Source organism: Zalophus californianus, chromosome 9, assembly GCF_009762305.2.
Source record: "Zalophus californianus isolate mZalCal1 chromosome 9, mZalCal1.pri.v2, whole genome shotgun sequence".
NCBI lineage: Eukaryota > Metazoa > Chordata > Mammalia > Carnivora > Otariidae > Zalophus > Zalophus californianus.
Window position 1 is genome coordinate 92,993,739 of NC_045603.1, and position 18,849 is coordinate 93,012,587.

At 45.7% G+C, this 18,849-nt stretch overlaps 1 protein-coding gene across 4 annotated transcripts in view; it reads left to right on the top strand.

Moving 5' to 3' along the window:
- The window catches only part of GPRC5D (G protein-coupled receptor class C group 5 member D), a 38,565-nt gene that overhangs the window by 14,349 nt on the left and 5,367 nt on the right, over positions 1–18,849 (top strand). For all 4 annotated transcript variants that reach the window (XM_027595683.2, XM_027595687.2, XM_027595684.2 and 1 more), the window contains 2 exons: positions 15,430–15,576; positions 16,301–17,238. In XM_027595683.2, coding sequence (XP_027451484.1) covers positions 16,344–17,238 — 895 coding nt within the window. In that variant the 5' untranslated portion in view covers positions 15,430–15,576; positions 16,301–16,343. The remainder of the gene's footprint in view (positions 1–15,429; positions 15,577–16,300; positions 17,239–18,849) is intronic.

The following is an 18,849-nucleotide window of genomic DNA, read 5'->3' on the forward strand; positions in this document are numbered from 1 at the left end:
GGACCACTGGACAGGTTTTCTGGGAGAAACCCACCTTGGCACCCATCAGAAAGTTACTACATAAGCAGTGAGGAAAGAAACAAAAATGAGCTTGAATCCTCATGAGGAAGGGTTCTCGCTGGACGTAAAATGGGATTTGCTAAGGAAAGGGGTGAGAGCTATGCCGTCACCTTTCGTGGCAGCCGTTCAGAATAGGGATCTCTTCTGAGGGCCGGGCCGGGCCCCTCTCCGAGGATCAGTGGGAAAGTACACTGGCCACTGAGTCCTGACCACCTGTCAGACCCCATGCTGGGTCCCTTACATCCTCCCCCATACCCCACATACACCCCCTGTGAGGGAGGTACTGTTGTGAGCCTCACACACGGCTGAGGGCCCCCAGGCTCACACACTGAGCTCAGGATCAAGACAAAAGTGCAACCACGGGGGCCTTAGGTCATGTCAAAGAGTTTGAACTTTATGAAAAGTAAGTGAATGACTTTGAGCAGGAACGTGATACCATCGTGTTTTAAAGGGGAAATTCTGTCCTTGGTGTGGTAAACAGATTAGAAGGGAGTGCACCTGGCGGCAGGAAGACTAGGCACAAAACTCTAAGATGATGGAGGCCTATAAGCTAGGATGGTGGCCTGGGGGTGGGGAGAAGGGGACGGTTTGAGGGAAACAGGATCGACAGGACTTGAAGCAGAACAGGGGAGACGAGGGAGAAGGGGTCAAGGGCAATGCCCAGGAAGTTGGCTTGGACGGGGTGGGTGGGCCCGCTCTTGGTGGTAGGGAGCACAGGCACGAAGCAGGTGATCGAGAGCCGTGTCCACAAGACAGCGGTTAGGCCTGCGGAGCACCCGGGTGAGGCTGTCTCCTCGACAGTTAGAAGGAGGGTCTGATGCGAAAGAAGAAACCTGAGCTGCAGACGCGTGTGGAGGTCAGGAAGATACCGATGGAGTGGATCAGTTATGGCCGCTCCCAGGGAAAGGCTGTGGGGTAAGAAGAGAATGTAGGTGAGAACTCAGGGGAACCCCGATGTTCAGAGAAGAGCAGAGGAAAAGAGCCTGACAACGATTGAAAAGACATGGCCAGTGGTATGGGAGGAAAACGAGAAAATCAGCGAGGAGGAGGTGACCAGTGAGTGTTACGACATCAGTAAGTGCCACGGAGTCAAGTCTGCCTCCACTGGACCACCCTAGGCCATGTCACCATCTCTCTTCCCTGGACTCCTGTAATGACCTCCTAACTGGTCTCACCTCCCTGTGACCCGTTTCTACGCAACATCCAGAGGGACTTGGCTTTAAAACTCTCCTTTGCCCTTGAACTGAAGGGTACACTCCATTTCATGCCCTGCCAGGCAGTGTGATTTGGCCCCTGACCACTCCTTCCCCTTCCTCTCTCTCTAAGGTCTTCCTTCGATCCTCCAGGGCGGTGAACTTTTATTTTACTTCCTTGAACATACTAAGCTCTTTATTGCCCTGGGGCCTTACCCTAACTATTGTGCTTGCCTGAAACCCTTTCTCTCTCTCTTTCAAGCGGCTGGGCCTTCTCATCCTGTAGGTCCTAACTTAACCCCCTCCTCCTCAAAAAGGTCTTCAGTGGCCCCTCCGTCTAAACCAGGGTCCCCCATAGCTCTCTATCATAAAGTTGTGTTTATGTTTTCCTTCTTAATACAAACCACCATTTGCAGTTTGGAGACTTAATTCTTTTTCTCTCTCTTGATAATAAGGAGGAGGCCCATACCTGCTTTGTTCTCCCTTATAACCCCCAGCACCTACTTTAGGGCCACATTTAGGAATGAATTAAGCTGTAAGTAACAGACAACTGAACCAACAGCAGCTTAAACTGAAACGCTTTTATGTTCTTACATAGCAAGAAATCTAGCAGTAGGCTCAGCAGCTCAATGCTTGCATCTCTGCCCATGCCTCGCTGTTTCCCTCATGGCTGCAAGATGGTTGCTGCAGCTCCACGTCCATGTTTAAGGCAGGAAAAAAGGGAGAGGAGGAAAGGCTGTATCGGTAGTATCTAATTTTATGAGGAAACAAAGGCAGAAGCCCCCCCCCCCCCCAGCAGATTTCCACTTAAATCTAATGGGCCAGAACTGACAGAGTCACCCACACCTGCACCAGAGATGGGGAAAGTGTGTGTTTGGCTTTCCAGCCTCTATAGCAGCAAAGGAGAATGATATTCAGAATGGCTTTGGAGTAGTTAATCTACAGGGGTTTCTGCAAGGGGACAATGAGTGGGGGTGTATACCTGGAGCCAAGAATTTGGGACAGTAGGAAATTGGAGAGCACTGGTTAAGGCCAGATTGCAAAAGATCTTAAAGGTTTGAATTCTCCATTCTCACTTCTGAGCTGATGCAAATGGCTCAGGAGCCCTTTGCCGCCTCTCCTGCCAGAGTCTTCCGTTCCCCCCATCTCTCCTCTCTCCCCCTGCAAAAGCCCAAAACGTGAGGGTCCGTCAAGGCGACGAAGGGATTGGTTTTCAGTCTCTTACTCCCCAGTAAGGACACGGGGTGACTGGATGCTGGTGATATAGTGAAGTCAGAGGAAAGAGGGACAGGAGCAAAGGAAATAAAATGTTTACCCTCGGTCTGGATTTAATAATGAAAAACAGAACCACAGAGACCAGGGTTTCTAATTGCCAATCTATGGACTAGTAAAGCAATCTCCTTTCCTGACTCCCAAGTACTTTCTTGTCTGAATCCTTCCCAAAATAGAACTTTATGAAAAGACCCCCCTCTGGCCCCATCTCAGTCCTCCTCTCCCTAGGGTCTGGAGTAGAGCAGATGGCTAATAGTTTAGGTTATTGTGTAATGAAGTTGGAAAACAGGAAACAGTCAAGTACAGACGTTAACAAATATCTAAACTATGCTCGGGGTTTAATGCTCAGGATCACAGCCTAGAAGTGCACATATAAGGATGCTCTGCCTTTAGCCCAAAGCCATCTTCCCGTGACATTAATACCCTTGTATGCTTTGTGAGCACCACCCAGTAAACTCTGTCCTGTACATAATACAGCCCAATACCACACTCTCCTGCTTACATGAGTGCTTAAGGACCATCGGGTGATTGTGGGTATAAATGCAGTGGAACATTTCGCTAAGCTCAGGGAATTGGTCATCAGGTGTTTAAGGAAGACTTCCTTCATTTACATTTGGCTTCTCCACTCTTGAGTAATATTACTTTAATCTTGAGCACAGTAATTAAATCTTCATAGCATGCCACATGGATGGGCATTTATTTGGTTGAATGCCATGGATCTTGCCTTTGAATTTATATTCTTGACTAGCTCTAGGTTTTCTCTTTAGAAATACTGTGTTTCTATGGCAATCATCATTTGGGGAGAGACCCAAGCAGTATGCTCAAAATGCAGACTCGAGAATTAGCCTGTGTAAGGTGGAAATGCCAAAGTGGACAGGAGGTGTGGCAAGAATCGGTATAGGCTACGTGGAGCAATCTGGTAATCAAACTTTAGGTAAAACTTGAATTAAGTTTTCCTTGGCAATGAATTCATTAGACCCTCATCAAAAAGTCATCTTATGAGCTGGCTCAAACCCAGCTTCTTCTCATGTCATGCCTCTTCTTTCCTGGGCTCCTTATCCTCCGGAAGCATGATCATAAATACTGGTTCCCCTACGGGACCCCTCACTTTCCCCGCTCCGTGCCTTTGCTCACACTGCTCCCCCACCTAGAACCTCCCCATGCCTCCCAGTCCTTCCTCTGCCTGCCCTGCAAATCTCAGCTAAAGAGACTTCACATTCTTCTCTGATTTGCCCCCTGCCGTGTCACCCCCAGAGCATGAGGATATGTGCACAGTGGATGCTCAGTCTTACTAATGTAGATTATTTTGAATTTTTATTTTTTTTTAATTTTATTTATTTATTTGAGAGAGAGAGAATGAGAGATAGAGAGCACGAGAGGGAAGAGGGTCAGAGGGAGAAGCAGACTCCCCGCCCAGCAGGGAGCCCGATGCGGGACTCGATCCCGGGACTCCAGGATCATGACCTGAGCCGAAGGCAGTCGCTTAACCAACTGAGCCACCCAGGCGCCCGATTATTTTGAATTTTTAAATGAGAGCCTTGGGTAACTAACATTTATGGGACATTCGTCATGTCCTAGGCACTATGCAAACTCATTACATGAATTACCTTATTTATCCTATACAACAACCCCTTGAGGTAGTCCCAGGCTCTGCCATCTCATTCACAGATGAACTGGGGCAGCTCAGGAAGGCTCATTAACATGCACCAAGCTGCAGAGATGGCACCTGACAGAGCCAGGATGGGAGCTCAGGGAATTTGACTCCAGGACCAAACACTCCTAAACATTCAGTTCGATGTCTGGTTTCCTCATCTGGCAAGAAGGAAATGAGGCCGGGAGGGAGTATACTGGGTGGATGCTCCCTCCTCCCTGTGTAATTTATTCTGAGGCTCAGCCAAAGTGGCAATGATATAATCCCTATATCCCCAGGGTATATGCCGCTGCCTGAAGTTTCGGTGAACAAACCCCAGGAACTTAAAACTCCAGAAACAACACAGATACCCAGCCACAACCTGTTTGCCACCTGTCGGACCAGCAGCCTCGTCTGTCATGTCTCTCTCTCCCTCTACAGATTAAAATTCAGCTAAGAGAAGGTCTTGGGCCACCCATGCAAACACAGGACACTTGCCCCTCCTTAAATACTGTCTACCACATACTTTTGAATATATAATGTGTGTCTGTAATGATGCTGTCTCCACTCTGATTTTAGAGTCCTTTCTGATGGGCCACCAAATGGGGGCATTCACACAGGGTGTTTGCCTGGTAAAGCAGAGTGTGCTTCACGAACGAGAGGCTTACCCTAGAGGCAGAGTCCAGTCAAGCCTCGACCATTCTAGAAACCAAGAGGAACCTTCAGCACTTGGTTGTACCTGCAAAAGCTCCGTGGAGGAAGTGGAGTCATGGGAGTCCACGTAATTCGTAGGAGAAGGGCGTGGTGGTCGCTGGAGAACACTGTCCTTGATTCCTTCCCTCTCCCGGAGGATGAGGTGTCCCACCGTCCATCCAGGCTGGCCGGGGCCAGGTCTCTCACCCCTGTAGGAATTCTGGCCCATCTTACTCTGTCCTTGTGATTGCAATCCTTCCCTCTCCCCTGACTCTCTCCTCCCAACACAGAATTGTCTCTCACCCCCCAGTTAAAGCAAAGAAACTTCCCTCCGTCCTCTCTTGCCTTCCAGTGCCATCTCAGTTCTCTCATTTCCTCCACAAATTGCCTTACAAATTACTTGACACACAGACTGCGAATTTCCTTTCCTCTCGTTCACTCTGTTGATAGACATTCACTTTATCTGAAATTGATCTTCTTCCACAAAGTCCAGCAGGTGCATTTTGGTCTTTATCAGGGTTGATGGCTCCTCTGTACCATTTGACAGAGACCCCCTTCCCGCCCTGCCCCTTCTCCATGGCATTCCTCCTTTGGCCCCTGTGATCTGTCATTCTCAGGTGCACCTACCTCAGATTACTCCCTACTGCCTTCATGGGCTTCTGTCTCCCTCCCCTGCCCTTAAGTCGCTGGTGTTCCCGGGGCGCAGGGGGCGGGGGAGGGTATCCTCTACCTTCTTCCTGCAGCACCACATCACTCTGCACACCCTCCCAAGGTGAGCCCATCCACGATGTCACAGATCATGCCTGTGCCTTCTGTGACCATCCATGTGCTGGTGACTCCCAAGTATTCAATCCCAGCCCATCCTCTGACTTAACTTCTGTATGCATCCATCCCATCTCCTTCCAAAATGTGTCTCTGCAGGCATGTGGAAGTAAGAAATGGGTCCATTGCTGAGACAAACACTGAACAGCACCCCCTCCCCCCGCTCAGTGACACAAAGACATAACAAAACCTTTGAAATAATCACTTATGGCATTAATAATAGGTCATTGATAAGACCCACCCTCATTAGGGGTCTTTTTTCTGATAGGAAAGGAGGCAGATGTATTCATTTATTCTTCAAGGGGCACTGTAGAGAGCATAAATTTCAATATTTGTCAGCATATCTCACCAAGGAGATGTGATTTCTTGAGTGCTGATATTTAGTGTTATTCGTTCTTGTACTCCCAGCTCCCAGCAGAATATCAGTTCTTAGCAAAAGCTCCGTGTCTGATTGCGGGATGAAGAAATGGAAGAATGTGCTTCCTAATTCACACAGTTGCTGAGACAGCTGGAAACTGAGGGTGGAGGGGCCCCCTGGCTCCCTGGCTCCCTGTCTCCCTGTCTGTCACCCAGCGTGGTGCCAACAGGAAGGTGGTACATAAAGAAAAGTACGAAAAAGCAAAAAGAAATCTATAAGCTCCAGATTGCATTTATCAACAAACTACTTGACATTCACACACGCAATTCACGGGTACCTCAGACTTCGCATGTCCGAAACGGAACTCTTGGTCCAAAACCTTTTCCTCCCTCTGTCCTCCTCATCTCCCTAAATAGCACACCATCTGCCTACTAGCTCAAGGGAAAGACCTGGAAATCATCCTGGGGAGAGACAAGTCCTCCTTGGTTGCTGGGTGGTCCTCGAGCAGCTTCTTCCTATCCCATGTGGCTATCGTCTGAGATCAGAATGTTCCTCTTGCCCCTATTTTAACTTGATCAGTTACCCAGTTGTTTCCCAACTTCTCTTACAGAGAATGGAGGGGTGGGTGGGGAAGGGTGGAGACGCTCTCCCGGAGCACACACCCACAGGGTCTCCAGCGAAGCCTGGCCAAGAGCAACCATCTGGGGGGACGACACACGTTTTGCTGACCCCCTGCCTCTGAGTCTTCCCTATTAACCGTGCTTTAGCCTGTGTTTACTGCGTTAGGCTCTACTCTCTGGCTTAACGCATTCCTGATCCTTCTCATCGTTCATTCATTTCACAAACGGTTATCAAGCCCCCACTATATGCCAAGCATGGCTGTGGGTGATGGGATTCATCAGTGGCCAAAACAAAGATCCTTGTCCTGCTGAGCTGGGGAATATAGCGGTAGACATTAATAAATCACTTACTACCTTATCTTTTAAAGAAAGTAATAAATGCTATAGCAAAATTAGAAGGTAGAGCAGGATAAGAAAATAGGCAGTGTTGGAGGATGGTGTGAGGTTTTTACTAGTGTGCAAAGGCCCCATGGAGAACAAAGACGAGAGACAGCGAGCGAGTTAGCCGTGTGACTATCTGGGGGAAGCACATTCTGGGCAGAGGAAAGAGCCAGTGCAAAGCCCTGAGACAGGGTGAGCCGGCGTGAACAAGGAACAGCTGGTGGGCCAGAGGGGCTGGAACAGCGAAGGCAAGAGCACAGAAGGTGAGATCAGAGAGGTAACGAGAAGGGCAGGGCATCTGAGGCCTTAGAGGCCACTTTGAAAGCTTGGGCTTTTCCTCTGTACAAAAGGGAGAAGCCCATCGCAGGATTTTAAGCCGAGGAGAGACATAATCAAAGCCAACCTTGGAAAGGATCCCTCTGGCTGCTGCGCTGATTATGTCCTGTAAGAGGCCCAGGCTTAGGGGTGGGGTGGGGTGGGGACAAGAGCAGAAGCGGATGGCTAGCTAGGTGTCTCCCTGCAGCCCTGCAAACAGGGGTGATGGTGACGAGGGCCGGCCCGTGACACTGAAGTGGTGTGAAGTGACCAGAGTCCGTATCTATCTTCATGGTAAAACCAACAGGATCTTCCATGAAACTGTGTATGGCACAGAAAGAAAAAGTCAAGATGACGCCAAGGTTTTTCATTGGAGCAACTAGAAGGATGATTCGCTATAAAATGAGGGGTGGAAGGGGCTGGTGAAGCAGGTTGGGGGCTTCAGGGGTCCGGTTTTCCTTCCTTCTCTGTCTCTCAACCACCAGCAAGACAGATTCCACCGCCAGAGTGTCCCTTGAATCTCATGGGCTCTCTCCCACCGCCCCCGCCCCCGGACCTAGGAAACTAAGAGCCACCATCACATGTCGCCTGGACTCCAGATGGCCTCCTGCTTCCTATGCCGATCCTCTCAAAATCCACTCTCCCATTCCCCCAGCTCCTCAGCAGGTTAGACGGTCTGCAGACAGACCGATCTTTGACAGCCCCGCTGGGTGGCATCCCTTCCCAGCTGACTGCCCCTCAGCCCTGGGTCCCAAGCCCTGCCCCATCTGATGCTCACTTCCTGTTCCACTCTCATCCTTTGCTGCAGACACGGTGGTCTTCTTTCCATTCCTCAGGCACTCCTCTGCACTCGTTGGCACCTTCAGGATCCTGCCCCTCTTCACCTGTCTGCCTGGACTGCTCTTCCTCCCGCTCCCCATGGCCATAGCTGGCTCTTTCCCCTCCCCGGGGTCTCTGCTTCAGTGTTGCCTTCTCCGAAGGGCCTCCTAGCTCGCCTAACAGAGGCACTCCACTCCATTATTCCCTATTACAGCACGTTTTTTAGTACTTTCCACAATCAGGAAACTGCAAGCTCATTGAGGTGGGAAGCGTGTCTGTCTTCTTCAGCGCTATATCCACAGCATTTGACATGGGAAATACATGTGCTGGGTAGGGGAATAAATGAATTATATTAAGTGTAGTGCAATATAAAGCTTAAATGCAACTGTTACAGAACCTGGACTGGATTGCCCGACGGAAGAACCAAGCGGCCCTAGAGATCTTGGAGGATAGGTTTATTTAATGCCGCGGGGCTCGGAGGAGAGTGGTCTCCAAAGGTCTGAGCCCGGAGCAAACAAAGGGGGCAGTTTATACACTTTATACACTTTATCAGTGGTTTATACAGAGCCTTCTATTAAAATCCAACAGTTTATTAAAGTTATATTTATCATATGGGCAGGCATTCATGTTGTCCACAAATTTTCCAGAGATATTCATCACTTCTATTATTAACTAAGCCAATATTTGCTATCTTGCTAAGTACCCTGCACTCTTCCAGATGCTAATTTTTGGTCATTTGACCGTTCAATGAGTAAGGAGGTAGGTATTCACCTCTAGAAATGAAAAACAGGAAAACAGCCCATTGGCAAGTCAGTCAAACAAACAAACAAAAAAAACCCAACTTTACTACTGCAGATCTCTCTAAACTTGTTAACTCATACTTGATTCTGCAAATGCACTCGGTGGTAATTGCCAATGTCACCTTTGCCTTCAAGTGGCTTTCCTCACCCAGTACTGACTTGGCTCTTTTAGCACTCTGTAGAAATAAATATGAACTTGTAGAAAACTCATAGCAATGCAAATAATTCTTGCATATAGACATGTACATAAATTCTGTTCTGTGAAGTTTCAGTTGAACACCTGGAACAAGAGGATCCATTTCCCAAATAGCTTTTCCATTCCCATGTCTGGTGCTTTGGCGTGAACAGCTGGAAGACTGGACTCAGCTGGTGTTGTTGACGAGCAAACCTACATGTAGTCTCTCTTATGTGGCTTGGGATTCTCAGAGCTTCACAGCTGTGTCTCAGGAGAAATCACTGGGAGACCGAGTATTCCAAGGGACCAAAGCTGCCAAGTCACATTTTGACCCAACCTCAGAATTCATACATCCTCACTTCCACCATATTTTATTGGTTACGGGAGAGTCAGCCAAGATTCAAGTGGAAGGGAGTTCGATCCCATTTCTTGATGGGAGAAATGTCACATAATGACAGCCATCTTTTAAAACTGCCATGTCTTTTGGAATCTTTGAGTATACTTGACATGTTAAAATATAGTTTTCTTCCAAAATTATAGTTAAGAATGCTCCCAAATCAGCCAAATATGCACTTTGACTATCCAAGTATCATGTCCTCAAATATTTGCCAAATGAGATATTTTCCCAATTCAAGAAATCTAATTCTTATTTCTGAGTTTATGTATCATGCTTTGCTAAATATTTTATCTGATGGCAACCAGGAATTCTACCATGTATAATAAGTAGATATGGTCAGTTCCAACATCCGAACAAAATATTTCTACAAGTTTTGCTAACTGACATCTCATTTGATTTTAATAAATCCATGAGGCTCAAGAAAAGTTTCTTTAGGTGCCAAAGATTCATTAACAACCATGGTTGTTAATCAGCTTTTAATAATTCTGACATAGTTCCTGGTCATATTTGTTGTCCAAGCCCATAATTCCTTTACAATTTCTCCAGTCTAAATATTGAATCAACAACGTATTTTTTCAACTCGGAGATTATACCCAATCCAGTTGTAAGTAAAATTAAATTTAAACAACACACAAAAAAATCCTCCACCAAAATTGTCTTGTCAAAAAAAAATTGTCTTGTCATTCATACCTGATCTAACTAAAAGTGTTGACAACTTACATCAGTGCTTTTATCAAGCGGAATCACAAAATTTATATGGGACTATAATTATGTTAAAACATAGCTTCTCTATGTTCTGCAATAGTACAGATTTGATGAGACATCATGGTATACAGATCTTCCTTGATTTACAATGGGGTTACAAGCCAATAAACCCATCGCAAGTTGAACATATAGTAAGTTGAAAATGCATTTAATACACCTACCCTGGGGCACCTGGGTGGCTCAGTCGGTTAAGTGTCTGCCTTCAACTCAAGTCATGATCCCAGGGTCCTGGGACGGGCCCTGCAAGTCGTACTCCCTGCTCAGTGGGGAGTCTACTTGTCCCTCTCCCTCTGCCCCTCTCTCTCATTCACACTCTCTCTCTCTCAAATAAATAAATAAAATCTTTTTTAAAAAGTACCCCTAACCTACCAAGCATCATAGCTTAGCCTAGTCTATCTTAAATGTGCTCAGGACACTTACATTAGCATAAAGTGGGGCAAAATCATCTAACACAAAGCCTATTTTACAATAAAGTGTTGAATATCTCAAGTAACTTATTGACTACTCTTGAAAATGAAAAACAGAATGGTCGTATGGGTACAGGCTGGTTGTAAATGTATGGGCTGTGTACCCTCGTGATCATGTGGCTGACCGGGAGCTGTGGTAGCCACTGCCCAGCATCATGAGAGGTTTGTTCAGCCCATCGATAGCCTGGGATAGGATCAAATTCAAATTCGAAGTTCGGTTTCTACTGAATGGGTGTCTCTTTTGTATCATCATAGTCAAAAAATTGGAAGTTAAACCACAGTAAGTCAGGAGACTGTTGTACTAAGGGGTATAATTTTTAACTTGTCGGCTAATTTATCATTTTGTTTTCAAAATCATATTTCCATACATCCTGGAAGAATAACTTTTAGTGGCTATGTGGACCAATTTTCTTTTTTGCCACCTAATATATTGCTAAATAGCTGACTACAAGGCTCTTTCATTAATAGTAGTTGACAACCTAGAAACTATTGCTCAACGTACGTATTATTCTTTTTTTTATTTTTAAGATTTTATTTATTTATTGGGGCGCCTGGGTGGCTCAGTTGGTTAAGCAACTGCCTTCGGCTCAGGTCATGATCCTGGAGTCCCGGGATCGAGTCCCGCGTCGGGCTCCCTGCTCAGCAGGGAGTCTGCTTCTCCCTCTGACCCTCTTCCCACTCGTGCTCTCTATCTCTCATTCTGTCTCTTTCTCAAATAAATAAATAAAATCTTAAAAAAAAAAGATTTTATTTATTTATTTGACAGAGAGACACAGTGAGAGAGGGAACACAAGCAGGGGGAGTGAGAGAGGGAGAAGCAGGCTTTCCGCAGAGCTGGGAGCCCGATGCGGGGCTCGATCCCAGGACCCTGGGATCATGACCTGAGCCGAAGGCAGATGCTTAATGACTGAGCCACCCAGGTGCCCCAAGCTTTGCATATTTAATTATCCCATTTAAATCATCTTCATATTTAAGGTCCTGCATCTACATTTTCCTTTTTATAATGCAGTTGAAATAAAATCAAAGTTATTAGTCAGCATTGTTCTCAATATTGTTGTGTTTACACTTCCGATCCAGCTGTTAAACTTGACATACCTCTATATTTCTCACATTGTCTGCTTTCTTCTAGTGATGATAAAACAACCCAATATGAGAACAATGTATACCAGTTCAATTAAAATGTTATAATAGTTACAAACTGGAAAAAAATGTCAGATCTTTACCTTTCCAAAAACTACCCTGCACATTCATAAATGATACTCAGTTGAGTCTTGACAATTTGCTGATCCAGGTAAAACATTGCAGTTCTTCACAACTAACTGTGCTTTCTATTAATATACAATTAAACTGTACACTGTTAACATCCCGATATAATGTTGATCGTATTAACCATCTTATATCAGAAAGTTTAATGAGATCCCCAAAGCCAGCTACATAATTTGCAGGGCCCAGGGCAAAATGAAAATGTGGCACCCTGCCTCAACATGGGTAAGTCAATTCCCCCTTTCCAAGAGCCCAGACACCTCAACCCACCACCTCAACCCATGTGGGACAGGTGACCACAGGTGGAGTGTGACAACCGTCATGGGACAGGGGCAGAAATGGGGAAGCCAAGTGACCCAGGGCACAAAGGGGTGGTAGGGAGTGGGTGACAGAGAAACTGTCTCAGGGAAGCAGGGAGGGAGTGGGAGGCAGTAACATAGCCGAGCCCTGGCTCTGAGCCCCCAGTGCATGCTCCATTGTCCTATCTGACTTCATGTTCAAAACACAAATTTACAAAGACAAAACTAGGAATTTCAAGATAGTGACCACAGAGCCTTAAATTCCCAGCATGGGATCCTTCTAAGTGGGAGTCCCTGAACAACCCTACTGGTTGCACACCATGAAGCCAGCCCTGGAGTTGTTAGTGAGCAAAATCAGCAAATAACCCATTCCCGGCCAGCAACCGCTCCTATCACACAGCCAGTCTTCACGCAGCCAGTCATTATAGCGACAGGGTTTCTCACAGGATGCAGAATATCTGATGCTCTCTCATAGTCTATGCTTTTTCCTTCTTTCTGGTCCTGACCCACATGTCATGTCTAAGTGCTTGTCTTTTTCAAGGCTCATCTTCCTGAGATGGGAAGGGTCTGGAAGGCAGCCTGGGATGGCAGCAAGAATGGCAGAGCTAGTCAGACAACCCTGGCTGGCCCCTCTCACATTCCCTACCTTAGGTACCTCCCTTCCTCTCTCTGGGCCTCTGCCTCCGTATTATGAAATTCCTCGTGTCATAATTTTGGCTTCCTTATTATTAATTACCAGTGGAAGGGTTAGACTAGGTGACCTTCCAGCTCTGTTTCAGGAAGGAGACAACACAAATGGGTGTTTGGCAAAAGGCTTTTGACCTCTTGACTGTTTTGTCTTCATCTTTATTGGACTTGTTGTAATCAATATACTTTGATTCATCAAAGCCATATCTGAGCTGCTTGGTGTGATGTTGTTGCTGCATAAAAGCCGAAAGAAAAGAGACGTGAGTAATGTGGATGTGTGTAGGCAAAGGGAACCCTCGTTTATTTAAGGCCTAGCAGCAGATGGGTTAATTCCATGACCCCAGGTTTTAGAAGAGCAGTAATTAGTACCTGAGAGGAGCTCTTTTATCTAAGGTGCTCAAAGGGCTTTGTGGTCATTAACCCATTAATGCACCTGCCTCAAGCCATCAGGAGGTCCGGAAGAATCTCCTTAGAAGACAAGCATGCCAGAAATGGAAACATCACCACAGTGAGGAGTGGCCATGAGTAACTAGCTGGAAGGACGGAGGAGGGGAAGGGGTCACCAGAACGGTTCTCTTGGAAGAATTAAATGGAAAATCCTCTGCTGTTCTACAGACAGCAGTTTAACCACTCACTAGGCTCTGAGTGAATTCTCATGGATGTCACATTTCATCATCTATTTGGAAAATCTCTTTACCCTTGATGTAAACCTTAGATTAGCTTTTACAGCTTCTGACAAACCACAATTATGCCTAAAACAAGTAAAGGAGAGGACTCTCCTCCCTAAAATATTCTTCTCTCAAAGGGGAAGAAAAAATGGCTCTTTAAAGTGGAGGACTCTCTAAAGATAGAACACCACTTCAGAATGAATTTGTCTGGGGTTTGTTAAGGTCCTGAATTATTTGCAAGTGGTTTCCATTAAAAAGCGTCTGTTGAAAAACCACACTGCTAAAACATACCTTCGCAAGTCCTGGAATTCGGTCATTAGACTCCCTCCTTCAACTGAACAGTCCACCCATCACCCAGGAGGTGCTCCCCTGGGGACCAGGTGCTATGAGGGCATAAAATGTGGAACCTGACCCTCCCCCCGCAAGCAGCTATAAATCGAATCAAGAGGATGAGGCTAATACAAATAAAATAAATTAGTAAATTTACTACTTATTACTATTTTAATTCATTTATTAATTTATTAAAAATGAATTGATGCAAATAAAATGGGCAGAAAATATGATTTCCATAATTGTGAACAGCACAGACCCAACATGCAGTGGAGGTGGTTGTAGGAGGTAATCGGTGAGGGCTGCAGAGATCAGGGGAGGCAGGAGAGCTCACAGAGGAGATAAGAGCTAAATCTTGGAGGTAAGGGAAGTATTTGGTTAGGAAACGGGATCAGTGAGAATAAAGCAAAAGGCAATTCAGGCCATGGACAACGTCTAAGAGAAGGTAAGCAGATGGCAACTTAGTTTCTTTATGATGCAGTAGGAAAACCAACCTGGATAAACCATAGAGCCAGGAGACCTGAAGGAAATATGGTGGATGAGAAAGATAAGGCCAGATCACAGGGTGACTTGAAACCAGACTAACAGGTACTGGTTTGGGGTATCTGGAAGTCTTCTGTCAAAATGCAAATATCCAGGAAAAACCAAGGAGTAAATTGGGGTGGGGGGGTGGGGGTGCAGGCAGTATAGACTGAACACAACTATGGGCTCTAGCATACGCTGTAGCAGGAGAAACAGAATTTGCTATACCAATATCAGCTGGTAAATTCAACTGTGAGTTCCATCTTGGGCCCTGGGAGGGATGCCCCAATGGAATGAAACCTAGAACAAGTGCATTCTGACCGGAATGAGGAGAGGAAGGATAAAAGGAAATTACACCAAAGCCTTTCAGCATCACCAGGAAGAGCTGGTCCAGGTAGGAGCCCACACCTGATGGACAGCCAAAGCCTGAGAAAAGACTTCCAATGGAGAGGGAAAGGGAGTAGAAGAGAAGACAAATTTCCCCTAACTCACAATTTTGCCAACTACTGGCCCTTCTAATGCACATGACCCTTCTTTATGGCCCAGTAAAACTCTTAGTCCTTTGTTGAACGGATGCTTTTTTGGCTCTCACAATCAAAAATCGAGCTGTAGGGAAGACTCCAGAGAGGGATCTTTAGGGAGTAGGTCAGAAGAAGAATGAAGTGTCCCCATGTAAGGCGAACTGAGGGCCTCTTGAAGCTTCCTAAACACAGTGGAGTCTATGGAGAGGAAGCAGTCTTCCCTAAAGTCACCTTCAGCACCCCCTAAGGCCAAGGCGACTCTGGTCAGCAATGGAATAGAAAATAATTGTTCTCACCAAAGAAACCTCTGTAGAAAAGTTGCTGGGAAACTGGAATAGGTGTGTCTTTCTGACCTTCCGGTTCTTTTTATAGGCCTTGCAGGAACCTGAGTGAGGGCCTCCACTCCTTCCGCCCATTTGGGGAGAGATTAAAGAAGCTGAGATTGTCTCCTTCTTACTCATTGGCAGTTACAACCTCGCAGCCAGCAGAGCCTCAACTTCCAGCGTGGACACAGAGAAGGTAAGTCGGAAAGAAGGGGCCATGCCCGTAGCTATAAACCCGGACAGCTCCAGCCACCTGGCTTGGGAATAACTGAAGAGGAATCGAGCTAGGAGTATTCAGTTGCAAGGTACTTTTTTTCCTCACAAATAGGTGGGATTTTTTCCCTAGGCAACCTCAGGGAAGACATAGATTTTGGTGCTCAACTGTTGAAAAAGTTATCTGAAGGCAGGAATAATTTTGTATAATTCTTTGATGAACAAAGAGTAGATATTTAGCAATAACATGTTGTGTTGGATTGACTTAGATTAAAAGAAGGAACAGCCATTAGAACTACAAGGAAAAGTGATCTGCCTGTCTCCTTCCGGCAGTGCGGCAGTGTCTTGAATGATCCAACGATCCATTAATGTTGACAACCTTTGTTCTGGAGTCTGATATAACCGGAATCTCGTCGACCAGGCAAACGTTGTCACACACCCCATTTTATGAAAAAGATTCTGCCTTGGGTTTCAAAAAGCCTTGATATAGACTGTGACATGAAAATGGATGATGTATCTGGAATCTTCAGGTGAAGAGTATTCTGCTTTTCCTGGCAAGACAGAGCTAGGAGAGTTTTAAGGGTTTGATAGCTTGGGGCTCTTTCATATTTGGGAATGAGAGACATTATGGGGCCCCCACAGGACTAGCCAACAGGCATTCCTGTGTAAGGATGTAGTCAGAAGTTTGTCTCATCTTTCTTTTGCAGGGAAACAGAAGTCCATTCTCGTGAGGTCCACCCACAAGTCACCATGTATGAGGACTGTGTCAAGTCCACTGAGGACTATTATTTCGTCTGTGACAACGAGGGAGCATGGGGCATTGTTCTCGAGTCCCTGGCAATAATCGGCATAGTAGTTACAATTATACTACTCTTGGCATTTCTCTTCCTCATGCGAAGGGTTCAAGACGGCAGCCTGTGGAATACCCTCCCCACTCAGTTCCTCTTCCTCCTGGGTGTGCTGGGACTCTTTAGCCTCTCATTTGCCTTCATTGCTCAGTTCAATCAGCAAACTGCCCCCGTACGCTACTTTCTCTTTGGGGTTCTCTTTGCTCTCTGTTTTTCATGCCTCTTGGCTCATGCCTCCAACCTGGTGAAGCTTGTCCGGGGTAGAGTCTCCTTCTGTTGGACAACAATTCTGTGCATCGCTATTGGTGTCAGCTTGTTGCAGGTAATCATTGCCATTGAGTACGTGACTCTCATGATGACCAGGGGTATGATGTTTATGCATATGACACCCTGCCAGCTCAACGTGGACTTCGTTGTACTCCTGGTCTATGTCCTCTTTCTGATGGCCCTCACATTCTTTGTCTCCAAAGCCACTTTCTGTGGCCCATGTGAGAACTGGAAGCAACATGGAAGGCTCATCTTCGTCACCGTGCTCATCTCCATCATTATCTGGGTAGTGTGGATCTCCATGCTCCTGAGAGGCAACCCACAGCTCCAGCGGCAGCCCCAGTGGGATGACCCCGTCATCTGTATTGCCCTGGTCACCAATGCATGGGTTTTCCTGCTGCTGTACATCATACCCGAGCTCTGCATTCTCTACAGATCGAGCAAGCAGAACTGCCCTTTACCAGGCAACACCTGCCCAGCCCCAGCCTATCAGTGCAGCTTCAGAGTGGAGAACCAGGAACTCTCACGAGGTACTTTCCCAGGGGACTCGGGGAGCAGGGAGGCTCTCCTGTGGGAGAAACAAGAGAGAAATCAAGAAACAGGATGAAACAAGAGGGAGCAATAAGGGAAGGGTCACAATTTAGGTGGGTGACTTAGAGCTCCGGCGTGGAGATAAAGACGCCCAGAATCAATGTTAAACTTTTATGAGAAATCGGTGCTTCCAAATACAGAGATTTGTGGGGAAGAGGCCAAGACAGAAATGAATCAAAAGCCCTAAATAAAGAGGGTGTGGCTCTGAGTGCTCACGCTGGGTAAAGAAAGGCACCCCCTATAAAGTGAGTTAACCAGCCCCAAATTAGGCTTGGACCATGCAATTGCATGACATATGATGCTAAGTCCAGATGTTTTGGCTATCGAGGGCACAAGTCAATCCCGGCAACAGTGATTGACTTTTTTTTTTTTTTTAATTTACGTCTTGAAGTTAAATTGCCCAAACATCATAGTAAACTGATTCATAGGACTCATCACCTCATTAACATCACAAAGCCCAATAACTTCTGGATTTCTACTTTTCAAACCATTCACTGCTTGAAAGCCTTCAAGGTTTACAAAAAGTGACAGGAAGAGCCATTGAATCAGAATTCTAATAAAGGCTCAGATGTGTCATCATTAATAGAAATAAAGCAACTTGCTTATGTGACATTTTCATAAAAATTTCTGGTCAGGTTTTTATCGTTCTGTAAGACCAAGCCACCTGACTATACTTTGCTAATGAATAAAATATATTAACCATGACAACAAAAATGCTTGGGCCCTAACAACCTGGGGGAAATAGTGGCTAATTCTGGTTATCTAGAAATATGTCAAAACACATTCATTCCTTTCTGAAACATCTGGCCTATTATTCATAACCCAATATCATAGTTTTACATCAATTTTTATGTCTTAATAGGCATCTGATTCCTCACAATTTATTTCTAATGTGCAAAAATTATGTTATTTTATATATTGTATAGCACACATAATGTTCACCAGGCTCAAAAAATTTAATAGAAGCCTTCCCTTTAAGTGCATACACGTTTTTGAGCTGTAGTCTATGGCTAATTACACATTCAAATTAAAAGCTGTTCAGATAGATGCATCCATTAATTCTTTACAGTGCAGTTGACAGAGAGTCGGAAATTGATGCTCTACATCCTTCCTATAACAGTCTTTCTTTGCTTGTTGATGCTTTTACATCAGATCACTAAGGTTTGTGGTAGAATTGCAGAGTCGATCCCGGAAACTACTTCTCAAAGTTCTCATCAACAGACAGGATAAAACTTCTTGTGTCTGTTTTATTGTTGTCATATGTTTCCAGGAAAGAAAAGTCAGAAAGAGAGAGAGGAATTCTCAGAGTTTTATAATACCCCAAACATACTGGGATTTGTAACAATCAATATTCCATATCCCCGAACACAAGTGTTTCAAGTGTGCTCAGGAATGTCTTGGTGGCAGAGCAAGGGCGTGCAAAAGCACGTTTCCTGGTGCTATCCTTGTTGCTCATGCATGGTTAGAAAACCCATTTCTGAGCAGGAAATGGCCTGCCAGTGACAGTCATTGTCAATGTAGTTAGATGTTTTACTAAAAAAAAAAAAATC